Below are 24,732 nucleotides of genomic sequence, written 5' to 3' on the forward strand. Positions count from 1 at the left end.
AGTTACTTTTCTTTGTATGAAATTAAAATCCGTAGATCACTCACGTTGGACGTGCCTCGCACGTGGCACGGATCGGACCACGTGGTTACTACACGGTTTGTATAAATCACATATAAACATTAGTTTGAACATGAACCTTGGCATTTCAAGGCACGTAAATTAAACTTATCGAATTGTCATTCGTTGTGCGCTACAGACACAAGAGTCTACTGATGAGAAAACATATTTACGAGGAGGTATAAAGTCTGACACATTTGAAAAGCACGACGGCAGAACGATACTTACAATGGGAAAGTGTCCTAGAAATTGTATTTATCTATGAACAGTCACTATGCCTTTTGCCGAATGAACTGTAAAAGGTTCACAAAACGAAGCGCGTGTAGTCTGCACGTAGCATTATACAAGAAACTGTATTGTGTACAACGCAGCTGTACTAATAAAATAATATAATCGTACACGCACCTTCAGTGTATCTAACGTTCTGCCGTCGCGTTTTACTCGTTCCAGAGCCTTAAGAAAAAACGTATATCGAATACAAACTGTACTACTGAGGTCACATGATGCGTTTCCTATGAATCCGAGTATTGGGTTTCGATCAGATCAGATCAGACAGAAAGTATGGTGTTGCATTGGACCACAATGTCCCCGCCTTGTCTTTCATGGTCCTTTAGACTGTCGCGCGTGCGGTGCGGCGTCGCACCACGTCGTAACGAATCGTGTAGCATGACAGTGATTTATATACAGAGTGTAACCAGAACGCTAGCAAAAACTTAGCGTTATTATTATACTACCTTAACACAATCCAATGCCATTAAACATTTGCCTTATCTTGTAGTTTTAGTGATTTAGTATTTTTCAAACTCGTATTGTATAGCGTCCAAAACTCGGGTCAATGCCCCACGTATTGCACCCGCGGCATTGACTTCGAGTGACCTATTCATGGAACGTTCGTTGAACTCTAGCGTCAGCCAGATATTTTATTTGCAAAATATTTTGAACTTTTAAAAAATACAGATTTTTTTTCGTAGATTTTCTTTGATATCTTATCAGTTATCAGTAATCATTATTTATTTAATTATTTATTGTATTAACATAATTCTTACAACTAGTTACATTATATTCTTAGCTAGACTTGTCTGGGCGCTGCACATTCCTCTAAATATTAATTATATGAAATACGGGTGAGACTACACAGAACACTCACAATATTATGTCGGTATAAAATATATGCAAGGTAGGGTACCTACTTGGTTGCACAGCGCATGAATTAGTAGGTACTATCAATTGTCTCCGTTTTGCTCGCGTTCTGGTTGCAATCTGTATGTAATATGATGACGCAGCGCGACGCAACGCGTCGCGTGGTTTCACTCTACGTAAGGAGAACTTGCTTGGATATTATATATAGGTACAAAATAGGTTTCGAATTTGATAAGGAACGCCGTTCCTCTATATCGTTTACTGTGTATGCTAGTCATTATTGTACATATAGTTTGGATTGGTTAATGTAATGTATATCATATTTTATTGTTGTATTGATTACGTGAGTTAAACTTTAAGATAATATTATGTATGACAGCCCCTTTTTGTAATTTAACAGTAAAATTATCAGTAAGATATAAAGAAAAATAGTTTTTAACTTTAATTTCTCGTACAAATTTTTAGAATAATAGAAACCAGTTACTTAATACGTTGTTTTTCTGTAATCGATTTATTTAATGTATTTAATATATTATTATTCAACTCGATAATTTAGTCAACCCTGTTTGCTCATGGAGCTGTCATATAATATTAAAATTTTAATTAATAAATAATTGCAATACAGCCCTTGTAAATATGAAACCGTTTGCATGATATATTAATTAAGGTGTTAACAGCTCAACGATACTATAATAATAAAATATTTAGTTAATTAAATGATATTAAATGGTAATTTTCGTGTTATTTTTTATATTTTGCATAAATTGGCGATTTTAAATGAATGTTATATTTGACCCATTCCGCGTAACGGTAGTCTCTGATACTATAATACCTAACAATTCTATTAAAACACATTTAAGAAGATAACATATCTAAACGAGTAGAATATTACACTATTAAGTGCCTACTATATTCTTCAAAAAAAAAACCACACCAGTCTTTAAATAACTAAATAATATTCCATATAATATGAAAGTGTGTCTGTCTATAACCTTTACACGGTTCATCCACTTAACCGATATTGACACAATTTGGTACCAGAGACAGTGCATCCTGGCGACATTTAGAATTCCTATGGTATTATAAAATATTATAAAAAAAAACTGAATCCATGTGGATAAAATCGCGGGTGTCATCTAATAAAACAATGACTGCTTAAATTTAATTAGAAAAAATCAATAGGTAAAGCTTTTTTTGGTGGCTTTGAGTATGATAAGGCAGAATCGAGAACTTGATTGTAATATTTTATGCATTAAAATCGCCAATATGCCAAACACCAGCTAGTCACCAAAGCAAATATAATTGAATAAAATGATCACGTAGTTTCCTATCAATAAGAATAGCAGACATTTTGTATGTAGGTATTATTATTTCTTTGTACAGTTAACAAAACTAATTGAAGGCAAATATCTAACGTTCACATCTACCAATAAAATAATACACCTTTGCAGCCCTTTATTTTACTATATTAAACAAAATGGGAATTTTATTTAGCTTTAGGTATTTTTTTTGTTTTGTTTCAAATCTTGCATCAGATTTTTTAATTTTGATGAATGCACTTATGGAACTCAAATAAAATCGATTGAGTTTAGTAGGTTGTAAGCATCGTAACTTAATATCGTTCTCATGATAATGATCATACATAAGTAGGTTTGCCCCATAAAAAATAAAACTGGTTTTTTTTCTGTCTCGTCTGGCTTTACAAAGATTAGCCAATGTCAAGTTTGTAGTTATTAACAAGTTAGGGAAACTATATAAGTATGGACTTCGTCTGTGCCGGCGCTCGTCGACACACGCGCAGCGCTCCTTTATAGCGCTTCCCAGTCAGTTCCAGCACCAAAAACACCAGTGAAACACAAAAACCGGCCACTTTTAACAAAAAAAAAACACTCCAAAAAGGCATAACACGCGCACCAGCAAACGCTAACACAGACGAAGTCCAAAACTGGTTTTATATTAATAATAGTTACTACTGCGAAGGTGTAAAAGTTTTATTTACTCTGTTAAAATCATTTTGTTACTCGACGGCTATCTGTGCATCTTTTTGTAAATATTATCTTTAAGGAAACTTGTCTTACAATGAACATGTGTAAAATTAAATAAATTGTCTAAAATGGTAGTTTTGTATTTTATTAATTTATATTGATACATCATCCTTTGTTATTATTATTGATTGGCCAACAAGTTTACAGTGCAGTAAAGGAGTAGTTATTAGGTAAGTATTTCTAGTTTACACATATGTATATATACCTGTATCAGCAAATAAACAAAAAAAAAAACAAAAAAATGGTACAATTAATAATGTGAAAAAAGTGTGAAAATTATTAATTAAATTGTGGCTAAATAACTCTACTGGTAAAGTCACGAAATATGTATATGACGTAAAGCCGTGCTGTCTAGCTGTTTAGGTAAGATAGAAAGTAGAGAATCTAGTAGAAACAGATCATAATTAAAACAATTTTCGTTTTACTTTAAAAATAACAATTTATTTCAAATGTATTGGAAATCTGGCACAGCATAATGTGGGTTCGCTACGGAATTCTTCTGCAGGTATTTCGTCAGATTTTTAAACACGATACGTTCCCCGCCCACAGCTCTCCAGAACGTGTCCGCGTCGTGCCGGAGCACCTCGTTTTGGCCGCACTCCTGAAAACCAAATCGAGTCGTTCTTACTGTATATGCGTACGAATATTTATTAACTCCGCGTGGATCCTAGTATTGTAAAATCCCGTAGGAACTCTTTTATTTTCCGGGATAAAAGTGGTATATGTTAAATCCAGGGTATAATCTATCTCCGATCCGAATTTCAGCCAAATCCGTTCAGTTGTTTTTGCGTGAAAGAGTAACAAACATACACAGAGACAGTACAACCAAATTAATAATGCGCATGCAGATCTTCGCTAATTGTCGTATTCCCAGAAACACCGTTGCCGAACAGTGACGAAGATTTCTATGCGCATTATTAATTTGGTCGTACTGTACACAAATGCCTTTATAATATAAGTGTGATTATGTGTAGTAAGTACCCGTTTTTAAAAATCATCAAAATAGATTTCAAATTTTACAACTAAAATAAAGTAGGGGTTTTCAAACAAACCCTTTTGGACTCACTTACACAATAGTTAAATTTTGTTATTTTGTCACTTTTTGGTGAAATAATGCGGTTGCGGTTAGTGATAACATAAAAAAACTTAATCTGTTTATTAAGTGTCCTTGTGCAAGTGGGTCTTAGGGCAAGATCTATGGAGCGTACTTTGACTTTGCTCTAATGGAATAGCGTGAGGGTTTTACTGGACTTTACTTCAACTGTCATAAACCTATTGCAAACCAAGCCCGACCTCGCGACCCGTCTCAGCGAAACAGTCTCTACATATAATATCTTCTAAGGAATAGCATTGTCCCATCTCTGATGTCGCATAATGAATAATAATACGCTTATGGCTTTACCTTGCATGTAGACTCCTTAAACTGTAAAGCAGACATCTCTCCTGTCATTGATTCGTCCTGCTTGCGCCCATAAAATTCTTTGTATTTTGTCTTTACTACATCTAATACCTAAAAAATACGTATATCTATGAGTTGAAGAACTAGTTAGTTGAAAGCCTCAGATCAATTTGTAAGAAATAAGGAATGTTCGAGAATTAGGCACAGGCTGCCTATACTAAATTTAATCGTATCTAAGTAGGTACATCCTTTTACATCAATACAAACCCTTCGTTGTAAGTTTACCATCGATCGACCCTGTGATGTTATTTCTACGACGGCATTCTCGAAATAAAATGGCTGTATAGTTATTGAAAACCTAAATTATTGGTATCTGCCACAACGTACCGTATTGCCACCATGTTCATAAATATCGTTCAGCAAATTGACAAATGGCTCCTGGTAAAAGGCTGCTATCCAAGTATTGGTGAAGTATTCGAATAAATCATCTATGAGATTCATCTGAAACAAACTTATTGTCATTAATTATATGTTGACTTGGTCATAACACTTGAACGAATTTATCCAGTCTGCTTTAGACATTAGCTTTTGATCTAAGCAAAGCTTTTGATGTAGTTGTACACAATAATCGTTCATACTTACATAAATCAATCATCGAATAAAATAAAAAATAGATAACAAAGATTATAAAAATCCTCATCATTACATCAGTTTGAAAAACCCTAGTTACTCCTGCAATGTCATAAGATAAGCCAAGGAGGTCTGAATTCACCTTAAGTGTTCAATGTTTATATTAATGACCGGAGAATAACTGAATTACAATATAATGCGTTTTTATATGTGAAAACGTAAGATTACCAAAAATGACGACTACTGGGTACTTACATTAAATCTAGCGAGGAGATTGTTGAAATAAGCTTCATGTTTCCCATACAGTTGTGTAAGGGTTACAGGGCAAAATTGCTTCTTAGAGAGACACGTGATAGATTCGACGCAATGCAAGGCATTAATCTGTAGTCTGAAGTAGTTATCCCTCTTATCAGTTATTAGCGTGTGACCCTATGATAAAACAGGAACTTATGAGATCCCAAATATTCTTTGGTATATTTCAAGTTAGTGTTTGGCTGCAATTTCACCTAATAGTAAGTGCATGCAAGACAGCGTGCTGAGGTTGTAAAGCAACTAAGGTGATTCGTTTTAAACGCAAAATCGCACTGGAATGCAAATCCGCTGAACAATATATTTTCTTCGCCAGTATTAAGTAAATACCTGCGGCTGAAGCTCCTAAGTCTGTTCAGAAATTACAGAAATTGAATTTGGGACCTCCCAATTATAAAGCCACATTACAAGTGAAGGTCAAAAAAATTATGGTACCTAACTAAAACAAATAGATTCACCTGTTGAGGCAACAAAAGTTTTACTGCCATTGGAGTGTCCCGTCCTGGTTTTCTTAGCACCATATAATACAATGGACCCGGTAGCGTTGCCGACTGCACTATCGGCGATTCGAATTTCATAACGGGCTGCCAGCGGCTAAAGAGAAAAATATCCAGAAGTATAATGACTTGATACTGTCTGTTGATATTACTGTGAAAGGTATTATCACAAAGAAAAATATTTACCTTTTCATAGCAATATTTGATAAGCGACGAGAACTTACAACGCTAGCACGCGATTCTCGAAAGCTGTGAAAAATAGCAATTACATTAACAATTTGGAAGGTACTAAGTATACTCACTAATAAAAATAATTACCAAGAAAAACAACTATCGATGCTAAGCATTCAGTTAAGGTGATAATCGTAAAGCAGGAATTGAAACCTATAGGTGCACAGGTATAAAAAGATCTGCAAAGAAATGCAATGAAATATTACGCCAAAGACTACAATAATGGGTATATTACGCAAGCAAACTCGAACTATATCGTTGCATAAGTTCTGGTTCTTCAAGGTTAGTTCTTTGTGTCATGAATGGATCAACTTTTTTCAAGAAAAGTTTCGCCAGCTGAAATTCATAAAACGGAAAAGAAATCACAGATTAAAATCTATGCTTCTAAGCAACAGTTTTCAAGCATTGCAGATATTTAGGTAGAATTCTAATTCAAAAGTCACGCTGAAAAGATGAACGATTTGAATATAACGGAACCTTTGAATTTGAGATGGTTAAATTCTACCCCCAAGACTACGTCGCGACATTTATGCTAGACTAGCCGATGCCCGCGACTTCGCCCGCGTGGATTTAGATTTTTTGAAATCCCGTGGGAACTCTTTGATTTTCCGGGATTAAAAGTAGCCTATGTGCTAATCCAGGATATTATCTATCTCCATTCTAAATTTCAGCCGAATCCGTCCAGTAGTTTTTGCGTGAAGGAGTAACAAACATACACACACACACACACACACACACACACACACACACACACACACACACACACACACACACACACACACACACACACACACACACACATACAAACTTTCGCCTTTATAATATCAGTGTGATTTTACTACATGTCATACTGACGTCTGCTTAATTTCTCTTACTTCTTCCTTTTTCTCTTCTCTGTCTTCTTCTCTCTCTCTGTGCGTGTGTGTGTGGTGTGTGTGTGTGTGTGTGGTGTGTGTGTGTGTGTGGTGTGTGTGTGTGTGTGTGTGTGTGTGTGTGTGTGTGTGTGTGTGTGTGTGTGTGTGTGTGTGTGTCTCTGTGTTCTTTCTTGTCTGTCTGACTTGATTAAGAAAAGAAATTTCGTCAATTTTACCGCTTCTCCTACATCCTCAGAATGATAGTATTTATGAAGATCATGTGGAGCATAGAGGCGGCGTGAGTACCGCACGCAGGGTCCTGCGGCGAACACGTGCGGGTCGTTCGTCTCAAACAGAGGACCAACCACCACGCCACCGTCGTATACCAGACCACTTTCGTTTATAGCTGTGGATACAATTAATAATACACATATATATTTTCCAGCACTTGCTCGGAAATCGCTTCATTATTATTAAAAAAAAAAAAACGATAATCGGCTCTTTTCGGTAGATACTTACCACGCCAGCAATAAATAAAATAATAAATAAAAAATAAAAATAAAATAAACATGAATTAGGTGGTATTTATTGTAATGTAGGTTAAACTATACATATAGGAAAACTATTTTATTATTTAAATTCAAACTTTTTAAAAGAGACTTGTCTAAAATCAATCTACTAATGAATCATCATTACAGACAAATTAAAATAAGAAAGCACAAAGGTTAAGTTAAAAAAAAAAAATATTGAATGTTTTAAGAGACCCCTACCTTTAAACGCATACAAATCAATAGCTTTGATCCCGTAATAGAAAAGAGCGAAGCAGGGCACATGCATGACATGCAGTGGAGACATAAGTCGCAGGTATTCCACAATTCCGTCCCGCTCAAACCAACCGTTGAAGTGGCACTGACGGTAGGTGCGGATACCAAGCTTATCTAGCTTTTGTTGCACTCTACCATCCACCTAGAGGCAAACTAAGGCTCTTAGTAAAAGAAGACTTTATTATACTACTTTGTCTACAATATTAATATAGTATACCCAGGCCAAATTACAGTTTCCTCTTACTTATAGTCTTTGAGCTAAGTCGCGGATAGATTGACAGATGATCTCGCCTGCCACTTCATCCGCTTGGATTTAGGTTTTTGAAAATCGCGTGGGAACTCTTTAGATTTTGAGGATAAATAATAACCTATGTTCTTCCCCGGGATCCAACCTATTTTTGTACCAAAGTTCGTGAAAATCTAGCAGAAGTCAGACAGACATTCTTACGCAATAATAATATTAGTAAGTATGGATTATAATTTATCAATTAAGTATGTGAATATTAACATATAACGAATTATAACTCACTGTTTCATTATTAAAGCAGTTGACCCTCATAGCTGTAGCATCTTCGGGCGGGAAAGGCTCAACAAAAGCGATTTTGTTTCCCGACACACCTAGTTCTAATAGCGCCGCCATGCAGCTATATGCTTCTATACAATCTCCGTACACTACCACTGGCTTCTCATTGCAAAGGCAATCACTTGAGTTCTCTGTAAAAGCTCATTAAAAAGTATGTATTTGGAAAAAGATAAGACACTATCAGTTTTTCAACTACATTTATTCATGACTAGATGATGCCCGCGACTTCGTCCGCGTGGATTTAAGTTTTTCGAAATCCCGTGGGAACTCTTTGAATTTCCGGGATAAAAAGTAGCCTATGTGCTAATCTTGGATATTATCTATCTCCATTCCAAATTTCAGCCAAATCCGTCTAGTAGTTTTTCGCGAAGGAGTAACAAACATACACACATACACACAAACTTTCACCTTTATAATATTAGTGTGACAATGTTTGCAACCAAACTAAAGAATAAACTTGTTTAGATATTCTGCATGCCGTAACTTTTAAGTTTTTCTAGAACTAAATTATTAATTTTTATTTACTTTATCTTTAAACAATTATTTTTTTGTATTGACTTAATTTTATTTTAAATAATTAAAATAATGAATCTAAAACTAAAAAAAAAATATTTTACAAATTCAATTTAAAATTCAAAATTGCTAGAATCAATAATAACCGAACTTACTAGTTTCAGATATCATTCGCATCAATTTTCGTAAGCAAGTATTGGCTTGGTACAAAGAATTAATGAGCATCACATTGTAGGGTAGTGTTGGCTGCAATGGAACACTGTCTGGCAAATACCCTGGATTGTCCATAAGGGTTCTGATGCAAGGTTTGCCCTTCCTGGTTTGAAAAAAGGATTAGTAGGACAACATAGATACCTACAATGAGGGGAAGATAAACTTACACGTAAACAATAAAAAAAACTGTTCTAGAATGTACCTACTGGTAAAACACTTTCATATTATGATACCCCACTTGGTATAGTTATCTTATTTTGAAAATTGAAACACATTTTAATTTTTTTAACCACAAATTCGCGGTTTTCAAATTTATTCCTGTACTTGTGCTATAAGACCTACCTATACCTACCAAATTTCATGATTCTAGGTCAACGGGAAGTACCTTATAGGTTTCTTGACAGACACGATGTATCTAGACAGACAGACAGACAGACAGACACACGACAGACAGACAGACAACAAAGTGAAAACTAACTAACCCTAAAAACTCATCGGAATTATGGCTGTCATCTGCTAATATGGTGCCATATAGTTTTTCCACGCATATGCAAACCTTTCGGAGGTGTTCCCCCTAAACAGCATCGTTTATTCAAAGGGCGGATCAACAAATTCCGGTTGAGCTGACTGCACACTGGCGCGACGGCTCCAAAGAAAAACATCTATTTTAGTATTATTTTCTTCACAAGTGTGTTAAAAAACGTCGTATAATACACGTGTGTACATACGACGTTTGTATGTCCTAGGCTATCTTAAGACCCTCACGTAACGGCTCGGGTCTCAATGGCGCCTCAGCGGTAATCACCAACATTACACACTTGTACCATAATGTACTATTAAATACTTACTCCATTTCTTTGGCCAGTTCAATAGAATCCTTCAAATACTCCGGATGTTGGAATTGAAGACCACACGTTAATATAAGTTCATCATAAAACTTTACACCTCCACCCTTAAGGTGAATACATTTCTTTTTCCTGATATTAAGAAATTAGTTATTCGTTCATGGTCCACCGAATACAAATCTAAACTTATTTCCAAGCAAAACGGCCTAAAACTATACTGGAATTGAGGAATGCAATCCAGAGTTCATGATCCCAATCACTTAATACAAACTCATTTCCAAGTTAAACGGCCTAAAACTGTTGTAAAATTGAGTCTAAAGCTTGTGATTTCGAACAAAACAGTGCAATTACCAACAGTAAAGTAGCAACAAAATTCTAAAAGACCGGCAACGCATCGGCGGTTCTCTTCAAATGTTCATGGGCGGCGGTAATTTTTTTAATTAAAAAAAATCTTTTAGTCAATCCTCGCTCCTCTTGTAAAAATTTATTTCACGCAATTACCTACGCGGTTTTGTTTGCCAGCTCCTCAAATTATATAACCATTCTCACTTCTCGAAATAAATAGCTCTATATTATTTCCATGATTACAGTAAATATATTGGTACCTGTCGATCTGTACCATAACAGCGGACATTACATCGACGTAGTAATAGAAGGGCATGCTCTTGATGTATCGATCTGTGTACCGTCCATCCCTCGGTACACAGGTTTCCGCGGCTCGCATAAAATCAGGTACCGTTGGTAGGCCGTATTGCGACACTAATGTTATATTTGTGAAGGTGAGGTATTCTGATGTTGGTCTGAAAATATTCTAAAACTCTTAAAAACCTTATTGCAACACCAAAGGGAAACAAAAGATGGACTTATGGCTCGAAAATGTGGGAGGCGAGTGGTGTGCTCAATAGCTTTGACCGGTAACTGGACTGGTACTTATAGAAAATAATGTTAAAAAAATATATATATAAAATTATTTTTTAAATAATAATTATAATGAAGTAGTGACTACGCACTACAAGTGTTAAAAAATATCATACCTACACAAGCTTTTCGATGTGATGAAACTAGTCACTAACAAAGAATTTCATGAAATTCCACCTATAATGGGGTTAAATATAGGAGGACAGTTTGTATGAAAATTCAAAATCCGTAATCTTTCAAGTTACTTTTATGCCCATGAAAATTGGTATTTGGGCTTTCGGTTAAAAGTAAATAGCTACGTGTTTCAGGAATTTAGGAAATTCCACCCCTTCTTCGATTTTCAAAAATTCCACTCGAGCAAAGCCGGGAAGGGTCAGCTAGTAATGTATAAAATATTTATCTAATAAATAATTAAGCCTCAATAACTCAACGGTTATAGGAGCGGACTGAAATCCGAAACCCCACCCGTTGCACTATTGTCGTACCCACTCCTAGCACAAGTTTACCGCTTAGTTGGAGGGGAAAGGGGAATGTTAGTCATGATTAAAATGACTAATATTCTTTAATAAAAAAAAAAGAATAGGTAGAACATACCCAAGAAGTAACGTTTCTAGAAAGGCAAGCCCAGTTCGGCTAGCTCCCACAACTACAATGCTGTTATTGACATGCACCTTCGGCATGCTGGTTAGTGGGCGCTCTAACATCCACAGAGCGAATGGAGTAGCACTGTATGATAAATAAGGTAAATAACAATAGATCATAGAGACGCAGAAGAAAATATTGTATTTTTTAGGAAATAAACTAATTAAGTTATTGAATCAAAAGCGAGTTTACGAATGCTCAATGAGTTTTCAACATCGATGCTTTTCAATAATTAATTTTAATGACGAAAAATCCTCATCTAGTGACAGAAGAGTTGGCTCATTTTTTCCACAAAGAATCAACCTGGCTGTCCAGCGCGGAAATGCAGCCAGTATTCTTCGCAGTATTCCACGTGGGCATGATTGATACAGTCTTATCGACTGTTAAAGTTTTATTGTAACATTTTCAATTAAAAAAAATTAATCATAAAACAAGAGTGTTATCTACCTATGTTAGTAAATAATGTACCTAAACAATTTGGTACTTAATTAAAAACTTACATATCTTTGAATACTTTCTCGAGATGGTTGTTGCCAATCATATTAGGCGCGGCTCGGCGAGGGCGCACCGGCTTCATGTAACTCGCTAGCGACATTAAATTTCTTACGGGACTCTAGGGCAGTGAAAAAATGTTTCAATATAATTTACGAATAATTTAAAAAAACCAACCTTTAAAATTATACCAATTTTTTTATTTTTCATCAACAAATAACTGTAGCTATGACGACGTCTTACGTGAAAATAATAAACCCCTTTGCAAAAAAACGGGTGGTCTTGATTTTTTGTTTAATAGACAGGTATATATACCTATTAACCTGTTAAAAACTTTTACCCAACCATAACGAACATTTTACTACAAAATTGTACATATTATAAGACTAGCTGATGTCCGCAGCTTCGCCCGCGTGGATTGGTCAGATCCCCTGCAGCATCAGGATTGAGGAGTTGGACTCCAAATTTTTTATGAAACAATGTCGCAAAGTTCCTCTATCGATTAAAAAAGAAATGACGCAAATCGGTTCAGAAATCTCGGAGATTTCGGTGTACATAGGTAGAAAAACACAAGTCCCTTTTTGAAAGTCGGTTAAAAAAGTAGCCTATGTTACACCCTGGTCAATCCTCTACTTCTCTGTGAAAATCCCGTCAAAATCGGTTCAGCCGTTCCAAAGATTAGCCTTTTCAAACAGACAGACAGACAGACAAAAATTTTAAAAACGTGTGATTCAGTTAAGGTATCGTTCAAATAACCCTATGAGCTTAATATGAGGTAGTTATTTCGAAATTACAGACAGACACTCCAATTTTATTTATTAGTATAGATTTGTTTCTTTACCGCATCGCCTTTAGCGAAAAGTCGGCAGACCCAGAACAAAGTACAATATTTTGTGTGACGTAGCACGTCCCTCAAATACCATCGCGCATGGGGTTCCATGATTGGTGACATAACACATGCTAAAATCTGTTGACAAATTCGAACAATCAATACGTTTAAAGCGTGCCTTAAGTTTTTGTAATAAGAAAGAACATTTAAATCTTGAAATGTAACATTCAACCGACACCCTCTCGCATTTGTGTTCAATTTTATAATTATCTTAAAGAATCTACCAACGTAAGAAACGAATCCCGCAACTGCATCCGCATAGATTAATTTTTTTTTAATCCTGTGGAAGCTCTTTTATTTTCTGAGATAAAAAGAAGCCTATCTCTGTCTTCAGGATGCATACTATCTTTGTAACAAATTTTGACAAAAATCGCTTTAAACGGATGGGCCCAGAAAAGGTAGCAAACAAATAGACACACTTTCTCAAAATAATATTAGTAGAATGGGAAATTTTTGGGTCCATTTACAGTTTCCACCCTGTATAAAGAGTATGAAAGAATAGAATAAAATTTTATTCAAATTTCACAAGTTCAATTTCAATTTTTTTCACAAGTATTTTTGAATAGTCAAATGCATCTACCACTGGTTCGGAATACCTTTCCCAGAAGAACCAGCAAGAAACTCGGCAGTTGCACTATTCAAAGATTCGATTTACACTATTATGCTTTGGATGTATAAAGTAATTGTAGTCCCGCGCATTGCTGGAGCGAGCTGCAAGTCAAATCCACACTCTGGTATCCTCATTATATATATGGATGTAGGTATAAAACCCACTTACCGAAGCATCCGTCCCAGCCCTTCTAGCCTCAGTTTCTAAATCATATTGAGTTCTTATAGAGGTTCCATCTTCCAGCGGTCTAAAATAAATATATCGAAGACTTAATATCTTACATTTCAGTTTTTAATCTACCTATCTCACTTCTGTAGTCGTCGATAATTTTATTAATACAATCGCTGACGTAATAAACCAGTATAGGTTACCGGCTTGTAAAGCCGACAGTCTAGACTCTCTAGGCTAGTATATCAGTGATCTGTGGTCTAGGCTTTACAACGTCACAAAAAGGCACCTGCCTTCAAAGTTCAAATAAGTGAAAGAAATCGGTATTTGGATGTAATTTCTGAGGTTTTTCGGGGTCTCTACTGATTCGGTCTGCAATTTCAATTCTTCCCTGCGATAAAAATACGCACCCATTATTTTTATTTTGGAAACAGAAAGTGATGACTTACCCAAGAACAACTAATCCAATAGGCTGATTTTCATTAAGAAGGACATATGAAGATAGCGTTAAAGAGTCGAGACTATTTTTAAATAACTCCATAAGGTCTTGTTTTCTTGTAGCGTGTTCCAATACTTCTTCCAAATTAGGGATATCGTATGCTTCCGCTGGACGAACGCTAATTCGCCTGAAAACCAGACAACTAAAACTTGATTATTCCTCATAAAAATACCACCATACACGGACGATTAATTTTCAGGAATACAGGGTGTTAGGTACTTTAGAAGCGGTATTTTGTGTCTAAGGAATCATGTCTTCGATTTTAAAGAAGACAAAAATTGCATTCTAAGATTTAAGCAGAAACAAAAACACTTTGGTATCATCATCAACATTTTCAACAGATAGAGGTCTATTGCTGGACCATTGTCTTCCAAACTCCACGGTCTTGCGTCGCCTGAATCCAGCGGCTCCTTGCTACTCGTTTGAAGTCATCTATCGGGGGGTCTTAACCTTGGGGCACCTTCGAACTATGTGCCCTGCCTCAATCCACAGATTTTCTCAAAAAATACGCGCCGAATTGAGAACCTCCTCCTTATTTTGGATATCGATTAAAATAGTATGGTTGTGATTTTACTGTGAAAAGCGATAAAGCGTTTTGTAAGAAATAAATGTGTTAAGGAAACCTGATATCTCTGAATTCAAGAGAAAGAACTAGAATTGTGATTTTCTAAATTTGTCTCGTGTCAAGGCAATTATTTGCAACGACCGCATATTATGTTTCACTCTGTTCCTTAGGTACTTTTGAATGCTAATTGCAGAAATTTAGCAGGACTATTTTAATTTTTAGTAGGTCTCTGTTATTCTGATACCATTCGATAATTTCTGAATCGACAGTCAGTGAATTGAGTTGTTGAAATATTGTCTATAAGTGCGATTTTTTTATATTATTTTAATACAGAAAGCAGGAAAAATATGTTTATAGCTTTCTGTAACAAATCTACCACTAACCAATTTGATTATAATAATTACCCTCTGATGGCATTCACATGAGCCACGTATAAGGAATCGTTTATAAATCGCATCCTAAAGCCGTATGGTGTGACGAGCTGCAAGAAAGAGAAATTGAATCCAAAGATAAATTATAATCAATAACTATTGTTAAATAATAATAATCAATCGTTAACTTACTTATAAACAATAATATAATATGAAATTTTATAAAAATAAAAACACAAACTGAAAAAATACACAATTTGTTATTGATGTTGATACCTAATCGTGGTTCTTAAATATTCGGTAAGAAAAAGTCATATTTAAATCAATCTTTGAGTTTTTGTAAAAATAACAAAACAAAAAAGTATGCAAATTGAAATACCGTAAAATGTTCTAGAAGTGGAAAACATGTGTGCCAGGATGGTAGGCACATGATACAGTAGTCCCTATCGGGAAATAGCTCATAGGCCGCTTCTAGCATCTCAAAACCGTACCTGGTTTGGAAAAAAAATAAGCCAAGCTCACAGAAAATAAAAACCAGACACGATTCACGAATGCCCAAATAAATAAATAGCAAGCATAGGATGCAAAATTCCTATGTGCACAACGAGATTAAAAAATAATTTATAAAAATAATAGCCTAGAATTCTTTAAAAGAATCCTTCCGTTAAAACTTTAAAGTATCTACATGTAAATCTTTACACCCATGTTACTTTAAAACTTGATATTTTTATGGAAATTTGGCAAACGACAGACAGATATATTAGTTTTTAGAATATGTTTACAAAATTCCATTGGTTATTATTCAAATGAGAACCAAACTATATATATGTTTGCATGGAGAGCGCTGGGGAGCGTGCTAGGGAAACTTCTCTTAAGGAGCATGAGACGGGCCTGCCCGCTAAATTAATTCTAGTATCGACTATTCTCACAAATTAGTCGATACTAGAATTAATTTCTTAAACTGGACCCTTTCAAGTAAAGATTTTTATATAAACCTGTGAGGATGATACTACCATTGTCGCAGTTAAAATACCATAAGCCTACGTTTACAAATTGCGAAAAACCAAATTAAATTGGAATTTCGCGGGCAGGCCCGTCGCTTCCACCTCAAAGAAAAATGTTTGATGATAACAAGATCGAGAGAATTGCAACGGTTGCAAAACAATCAATAGAAACATCCCACTATCTTACCGTTCATCGTAATTGGCATGCATAGCAAACACTTCTAATAGGAAAGCGTTTGGTCTTCCAGAATATTGAATCGGTTCGGGAGCTTTGCACGAGGAAATTGAACTCATGTGCGGAGAACTTGCTGTCATATCACAAAATACGTAATTAAATACCTATCGTGTAAAAAGAGGGTAGTTCCAAAGTTAAAATAAAAGCAACTACCTATATACTTAGATGATGCCTGCCGCTTCGTCCGTTTGGATTTAGGTTTTTTAAAAATTCCGTGAGAACTCTTATGTTTTCCGAGATAAAAAAAAATTGATTAAACACACTTACAATACACAAACAAACTTATAATATTAGTAGATATGGATTATATAAGCATATTCTATAAAAAAAATTCAATCTCAAATCTCAACATCTATTGAAAATATGCAAGTAATCATAAATATATAGTTCGCGACAGGTCGAGATGGCTATCGGGGTATGAGGTGGGGGGACATCCCGCATACCCGCACGTCACCCGCACTATCCCGCACCGGGTTTAGCGCGGAGGCTGTGCGGATGTTCAGAGCGTCCCCACCACGATTGCCATGTCAACCTGTCGCGTACCATACTTAGCCTGAATTCTCATTATGACTTACCAATGGGCTTCGATTTTTCTTTTAGAATGTATTTATTGTCAAATCCTGATTCCTGGCGTCTTGGAAGACTCTCATCCGAAAATCTGGCAAAAATAATAGTCTATCGTGCGTTTTTCTAATAAACTTATTAGTCTCAATAGATAAGTAGATATTGATTCAAGTCATGAAAAAACTATTAGGTACAATATGTAATTTTACCATATTAAAATTGATCATGTTAGATATACCTAAGCATAGGCTGGATTGTAATATTACCAGAATAGATAATGCTGCTAGTACTAAGTATAATAATAGGTAAACAATAAAAATTGTTTTACTGGATAATTTAATAGTTTAGTCGTGTTACTGAAGTACCCCGCACCGCCTCACGTACTTAAACCGAATTTCGCTGGTAGCAAACTTCGGTTGCGACTAGTTACCAACCCTACCGACAAAGATGAACCGCCTAGTGGTTTGGCATGGCCGAGCGGCATCAGCAAACCTAGTAGACGCCAGCCTTTAGAAATAGGACGGCAGTTCTTCATCATCGTCACATACCTACCATAAAAAATCGATTTCAAACGATTGCCTACCCTTTAAATTTCATAATATCATCACTCGTGAACAAACGAGGCAGCCTCAACAAATCCGTATCAATATTGACGATATCGTATTCAAATTCATCCTCATCTTCTTCTAAAAACTGCAGGCTGTCCAGCTGTGAATAATTGTCAACTTGATTCAATTTAGGTGTCTCCATTTCTTTGCGAATGTCTTTGAATGCGTCGTCTTCATATATCCATGTTACCTGAAATTCCGTGCTCACGTTTTTAACAAATCGTAATTAAAATAGTCAAAAACCACGGTTATTCGATGAACGAAATAAAAAGATGTTTTCATATTTGAAAATGGTGTCATATAGCTGCCATATTGAATTTTCAAAGCATTTAAATACCCAGTATCACTCTGAAAGATGTAAGAATACCTCATACCTACATTCAAGCCCTTAGAAGTAGAAATAAAGAAACTCACATAGGCACATAACCCTGAAAATTTATTTTGCAGTCCCAAATAAAAGGAATTCGTTCTATATTAATTTAACCAAATAACTATTTATATACTTATTTCTTTCTTCTTCTTAGCCGATGAGACTTGCTCTGTTAAAAAAATTTCTAAATTAGCCTACTTAAATCTTTGTGCCTTATTTCATCAAGATCGATCCAGCGTTTGAGCCGTAAAAGGTGACGGATAGACAGACGCACCTTCGCATTTATAATACCTATTAGTATAGAAATGCTCACCCGTGATTTAGGGTCTCTCGGCCCGGGGAAATCGATGTTCAATTCTTGTAGAGATTCAAGCATATTGCCTCCACCTACAATTAAACTGTGGAAAGAGGAATAATCGCAGTTTGAAATAAACGTATAACCAAAAAGTCTGGTCAAGTGTAAGTCAGACTCGCACACAAAGGCCTTTACCATCGTACAAGAAATAACACTTTTTATATTATTATTTTTGTGATGTAACTACAAATTCACTGTTTTTGAATTTACCCATTACTTATGCTATAAGATATTGCAATCTGCCTTTCATGATTCTAGGTTAAGAACCTGGAAGAATCTTATAGGGAGCAACGTCTTCCTGCGAGATTCGGACCACGGCTTACGATGACGTTGGGATGGATGGGTTGGTTAAACTTGATTAGTCGCGACTTCTCTTCTGCGAGTCCACGTCTGCGTGATGTTTTTTTATTAGTTGAAGAAGGGCCCTCCGATATTGCGATCATAAACTAGGGACCTCGTCTTCGCCGGTGAAGACGCTGGAAAGAGGTTGAATTTGTGTGTTGCCAATCTAACACTTTAAGTAGGTACCTAGTGGTGGAACCGTATTCCCGTCGCCGTGGCGGCTTGTCGAGATGCCTCAGTCCAGCAAACGGCGAGAGTTCAAAGCTTTCCTCCAAAGCCTCGTAGTTGATCTGCGTGTTCAGGATCATCACACCGACTGCTAGCTCTCTGTGCTGTCGTAAATAAATAATAGGTATATTATGTACCTTGTGTTTTACTGTAGACATTTGGCTTTACGTTTCCGTGAAACTATTTTTTAACCCCCGACCCAAAAAGAGGGGTGTTATAAGTTTTACGTGTGTATCTGTGTGTCTGTGTATCTGTCTGTGGCACCGTAGCGCCTAAACTAATGAACCGATTTTAATTTAGTTTTTTTTGTTTGAAAGGTGGCTTGATCGAGAGTGTTCTTAGCTATAATCCAAGAAAATCGGTTCAGCCGTTTGAAAGTTATCAGCTCTTTTCTAGTTACTGTAACCTTCACTTGTCGGGGGTGTTATAAATTTTAAATTTACACTTGTAAACTAAAGAATCTTAAAAAAGAAAGGAGTAAGTAAAGAAAAGATATTGTGTAAAAATAAACTGCAATTCGTCGAGCAGTTTAACAAAACATCTATACTAATAAATAAAATTGGAGTGTCTGTCTGTAATTTCGAAATAACTACCTCATATTAAGCTCATATGGTTATTTGAACGATACCATAACTGAATCACACGTTTTTAAAATTTTTGTCTGTCTGTCTGTCTGTCTGTCTGTCTGTCTGTCTGTCTGTCTGTCTGTCTGTCTGTCTGTTTGAAAAGGCTAATCTTTGGAACGGCTGAACCGATTTTGACGGGACTTTCACAGGCAAGTAGAGGATTGACCAGGGCGTAAAATAGGCTACTTTTTTAACCGACTTTTAAAAAGGGAGTTGTGTTTTTCTACCTATGTACACCGAAATCTCCGAGATTTCTGAACCGATTTGCGTCATTTCTTTTTTAATCGATAGAGGAACTTTGCGACATTGTTTCATAAAAAATTTGGAGTCCAACTCCTCAATCCTGATGCTGCAGGGGATCTGACCAATCCACGCGGGCGAAGCTGCGGGCATCAGCTAGTTTAATAATATAGTTCACATAGAATGTTCTCGAACATTTTACCCGACTGCGATGAAGCCCAAAAGAGGGTTATCATACGTAAGATACAAAACGATCCGTAGTTACCTCACACACCAGCAGTACTCGTTCGGACTCAGGATGTCGCGATATCAGCTCGCTGACGTAGAAGTCGCCGTACAGCTCACGTAACAACTTCGAGTGGCGCTCGATTATAGGGATTATGTCGTCGTTATCTTCCTCGCTATGTGTAATACGGGAACTTCTATATTATTTCTATGAAGGTATGGATAATTGAACCCACAACCCCACGGATAGGAGGCTGACGTCTTAATTACTAAGCTATTTACCGCTTTCTACCAGGCCCGCGCCGTTCACTTTTCAGAGCTAAGTACCTACTTGTTTTAAGCAATCAAATATCACTTGATTTAACGGTGAAGGAAAATATTGTAAGGAAAACTGCATGCGTGAGTTCTCCATAATGTTGTAGTAAAGGTGTGTTAAGTCTGCCAATCCGCACTTTGTCAGTGTGGTAGACTTCTTATTCTGGTAGGAGACCCATGTTCAGTAGTGAGGCGGTGGGTTGATCATAATGGATGATTGTGCAGATACACGCAACCGGAAAATATAATTAATAAGAAGTTCAAGATTTGCGCTTGCTTCGTTGTCCTTTCGTAGCTTTTTCGTAGCGTTTGTCTACGCTACGTAAAGAGCTACGCAACCGGAATTTCCTTATATACTGCAGTAGGTACCTAGCTGTTGTTATTGACAGTATAGGCGGAAGTATAATAGCAAAATGTTTAGAATAGCAGACTAGAAGTGACTGAACTGGGACTGACTTTACATAAAATAGTTTCAGGTTCGATTCCCGGCATGATTGGTGATTTGTGAGTTGTCTCTGGTCGATGAGAGGTTTCGAATACATAGCTATACCGCCAAAAATACTCGCGAAACGATTGAGAATTCTGGTACAATGTCGTGTAAAAACGAATTATTAGCGGTATGATAAATAAATAATTACAAGTGTAAATTAAAAATTTATAACACCCCCGACAAGTGAAGGTTACAGTAACTAGAAAAGAGCTGATAACTTTTAAACGGCTGAATCGATTTTCTTGGATTATAGCTAAGAACACTCTCGATCAAGCCACCTTTTAAACAAAAAAAACTAAATTAAAATCGGTTCAATAGTCTAGGAGCTACAATGCCACAGAGAGATACACACGTCAAACTTATAACACCTCTCTTTTTGGGTCGGGGGTTAAAAACCATACCCCTTCAAATTTTGTGAGATAATAGCCTAGGTATTTTGTCAGCGAAGTGGCAATGCAAAAAAAATCTGCACAAAAATAAGAGTAACTAACACCGCTCTCCGTATCTTTAATTTAGGACAGACTTCTTTCCGTTCCATGATCCACAGCGCAGGCAGCTGGTCGCCGGAACAGCCGCGCTCTATGGCCTGGGTGCGCTTGAACGAGCCCTCGCTACGGGTCTGGCCTGGCATTAACACTGTTTAGCAAATAAATTCACTTAAAATAAAGTATTACATACCTGTAAGCGCTGATCCAACTATAAAAAACTAGGCACTTATAAACTAATTATTTTCATCGATTTGTACTTCTAAGTAGCAGTTTTCCTAACTTGATACCATCGGGTTGGCCGTGATCTTTTTCCTCCTATTTTTTGACGTGACAACGTCTTATAATTCGATAGAGCCGGCTGCACGCACGAAAAAACATGACTCATGCGGCGTTACCTCGCTCTGAGGTAACGCCGCATGAGTCGTTCCATGTAAGGCTTGAAGTGCAAGCGAGAGCGCGGAACGAGCGACAAAGAAGCACAATCGGCCTTTGTTGTCACGTTCAACTATCGTCAGTAAACCGACTTTACAGACAACCAATTTTTCTGTTAATAGTTTTTATACGTGATACATCTAAAATATATAAAGCTTAAAGCTTGTGTTAGTAGTAGCCTAGTAGGTAGGTACGACAATAATGCTACGGGTGGGGGTGATGGTGTTTTCAGACTTCAGTCTCTATGGCCGTTAAAGTATTAAGGCTTTCAATTAAGCTGCACAGCAACACATTTACCAGTAACTTAAGCTTTGCATAATTTTGACGAGACGCTTTTCCTTTCTTTAAGAAAAAGTAAGCAATGCAGTCGCACTTACAGGAACTGCCGATTATACACTTCATCATTACAATGAATTGCAAGTAATGGTCGTGCATGAAAATAGATTTCAACATGCCATCCACCAGTTCGCGGCCATACGACGAGTTCCAGCATAGCAGATGTATGAACACCGAGTTCCTTGAATTGAGTTCTATAGTCCTACAATTAAAAAGAAATTCATACTTGTATAAAAATATTTAAGTTTTAGCTCCTGAATGTGATCATCTCATTGACTTTGTAATTTAGATAATAGCTAGGTACGAAAAGTTTCCTACGAGGTAGGTAGGACCTATATCTGCATTATGATGTCCATGTCATCCTTATCTTTGACGTATGTGTATCCCTATTGGTATCTATCACCGAGATCAGAGCTAAAGGGAAACATTTCAGTCGGTAGCCAATCAATACGATATCCTACGAAAAAACTCTAGTTTGACAGTTATTTGCTGCATATTATTCACTGTATAAAATCATTACACAGCCAATGAGATTACGGAATAGGCTCACTGATCTCAACAACCCACCCCTGGCTCACTACTGAGAATATGAAAGGGGAACCGGGATCGACCACTGGACACCAGCGTTACTATACCTATTGGTAGATAAGTATAATATAACCTATTCAGTAATACATCGTCTTCATCATTATCGAGCGATTGACGTCCACTGTTAGACATAGGTCTATGTAGACTTCCACACGCCACGGTCTTGCTGCGCTGTCTGATCCAGTAGCAAGGGCAATTACGCACTGCATCCGATCCGAATCCGTGAAAATACGTTTCTAAGTACTTAATCATAGAACCATTTGTATATACATAGCTTACGCTCTATCTCTCATCCGTTTGAAGTGCGTAAACCAGCCCAGAGAGAAGATCTCCCATCCGTGAGAATATCTTGGATGTGCCTCGGATTTATGACGTAGATATGTTAAAGATCCATAGTACAAAGATCAGATTAGTACGTTAGCAATATCCCAGTTCGGTCAGTTTTTTATATCCGTTTTTCACGGACTCTGATCGGATGAGTGCGTAACCGCTCTAATAGGTACGTAGTAGTAGGTAGGTCTATAAGTATAAATGGTATTTACTTATATTTAGTGTGTACGAAATCTTCCCAAGCTCCAGGATAGACGGCGGGAATCAATGGATAGTCTTTTAGGACAACACAACCGACTACAGCCTCGTTACTATCCAAATAGCATATTGACAATAAGCAGGTCTCACTGAAACAAACCAAAAATTATGCCTAGGTACGTAGGTAGGTACTTATACGGCAACTCCAAGATACCACGCTACTCCTGTGATGATGGACAAATTTTAGCTAACTACCTTCACAAAGATAGGTAGGTACTCGTATCTATGTTAAGTTCATTCGAAAACCAAAGGTAAAAAACGGGGGTTACTGAGAACCACTTCCTTTTTGGCAGTAACGTCGGTTAAAAATAGGTAAATATAAAAATATTATTTTTGACAGTACATACATACTGTCTAAAGATGGAGACGTGGATCCTGCGAAAAACTGAGAAGAAAATTATCTTGGGCCGAATTTCAGACCAACAAATCGATTACGGAAGAACTCTGCATCAAGCAGCGTCTAGGCATCCTCTACAGTCCGGGCTCGCGTTCTCACTTTCTTTGGTCACTTATCTAGACGCGACCAGTTCCATTGAACGTCTAATATTTGAAGGTAAAGAAGAGGGCACCAGAGCAAGTGATCACCCATGAGATGGTCAGACCACGTGAGGACGATTGACGTCCCCCTGTGATGGCTTATTCCTTAATAAGCCATCACAGGGGAATGGAGCGGGCTGCAGCACTGCAGTGACGACCACGAGCGGCTCTACCAGGAGCGTAACAACCATGTAACAACCGACAAGAAAACTTACAAAAGGTACACAATATCAGTAACATCGTTGACTCGGAAGTTCTTGGCCATAGATTCCGTTACTAATGAAAATATAGTTGGGGCATCGTCCACACTCGCTAATCGCAAACGGCCTAGCGGAGCCGCCTTCAAACCCTTCGACACCATGATTTTACGTATGAATTTCTACAATTAAGTTGAGAAGCAAAGACACTGAGAAGGGTGAGAATTTTTATGACATTTTTTGAAACATCTCAGAAAGTGACAATAGTTCATTGCTTTTTTTTATTTACACTTTACAGAGGCAAGTCGCATTGACCTCTACTCACAGCCTCTACTTATACACAAGTACGCTGGACTTGTTATTGCCGACCTGACCTAAAGCTGAGTTTGTTGTTAAAAAAGAATCAACTCCACTCCTGCGCCTGTATGCGTCGGCCCTAAAAAAAAGTACCTACCTAATTGGCATCAGAATATTATGGGAAATTCGACAGCGGATTTACGAAGTCTGAAAAAATAAAACTCCAAAATATTCATACAGACTTATGTTTAAGTATTTAATATCCTAAAATTCAAACATTACGAATGTTAGAAATACATAGAACATAATATGTAAATTGAAAAAAAAAAACTGCCAGAACAAACTGAGCAGCTGTTTGAGCTTAAAGTTAATG

General features: G+C 36.7%; 1 protein-coding gene across 1 annotated transcript; it reads right to left on the reverse strand.

Moving 5' to 3' along the window:
• Positions 1-3,663: 3,663 nt before the first annotated feature.
• Positions 3,664-24,270, reverse strand: LOC123873081 (cilia- and flagella-associated protein 61-like). Its single transcript, XM_045917774.1, has 30 exons — positions 24,081-24,270; positions 23,283-23,417; positions 22,194-22,354; positions 21,388-21,532; positions 20,132-20,267; positions 18,959-19,104; positions 18,389-18,473; positions 17,681-17,895; positions 17,109-17,191; positions 16,486-16,606; positions 15,674-15,785; positions 15,328-15,404; positions 14,309-14,485; positions 13,860-13,938; positions 13,034-13,159; positions 12,201-12,313; positions 11,653-11,784; positions 10,746-10,940; positions 10,144-10,272; positions 9,238-9,398; positions 8,516-8,700; positions 7,933-8,128; positions 7,399-7,568; positions 6,544-6,644; positions 6,264-6,326; positions 6,039-6,174; positions 5,527-5,700; positions 5,029-5,142; positions 4,645-4,752; positions 3,664-3,843 (listed from the first exon to the last, which is right to left on the reverse strand). Exons 1-30 carry the CDS (start codon positions 24,224-24,226, stop codon positions 3,688-3,690), a joined length of 4,077 nt encoding a protein of 1,358 aa, XP_045773730.1. The 5' UTR covers positions 24,227-24,270; the 3' UTR covers positions 3,664-3,687.
• Positions 24,271-24,732: the final 462 nt, after the last annotated feature.

This window comes from Maniola jurtina, chromosome 16, assembly GCF_905333055.1.
Source record: "Maniola jurtina chromosome 16, ilManJurt1.1, whole genome shotgun sequence".
Lineage (NCBI taxonomy): Eukaryota > Metazoa > Arthropoda > Insecta > Lepidoptera > Nymphalidae > Maniola > Maniola jurtina.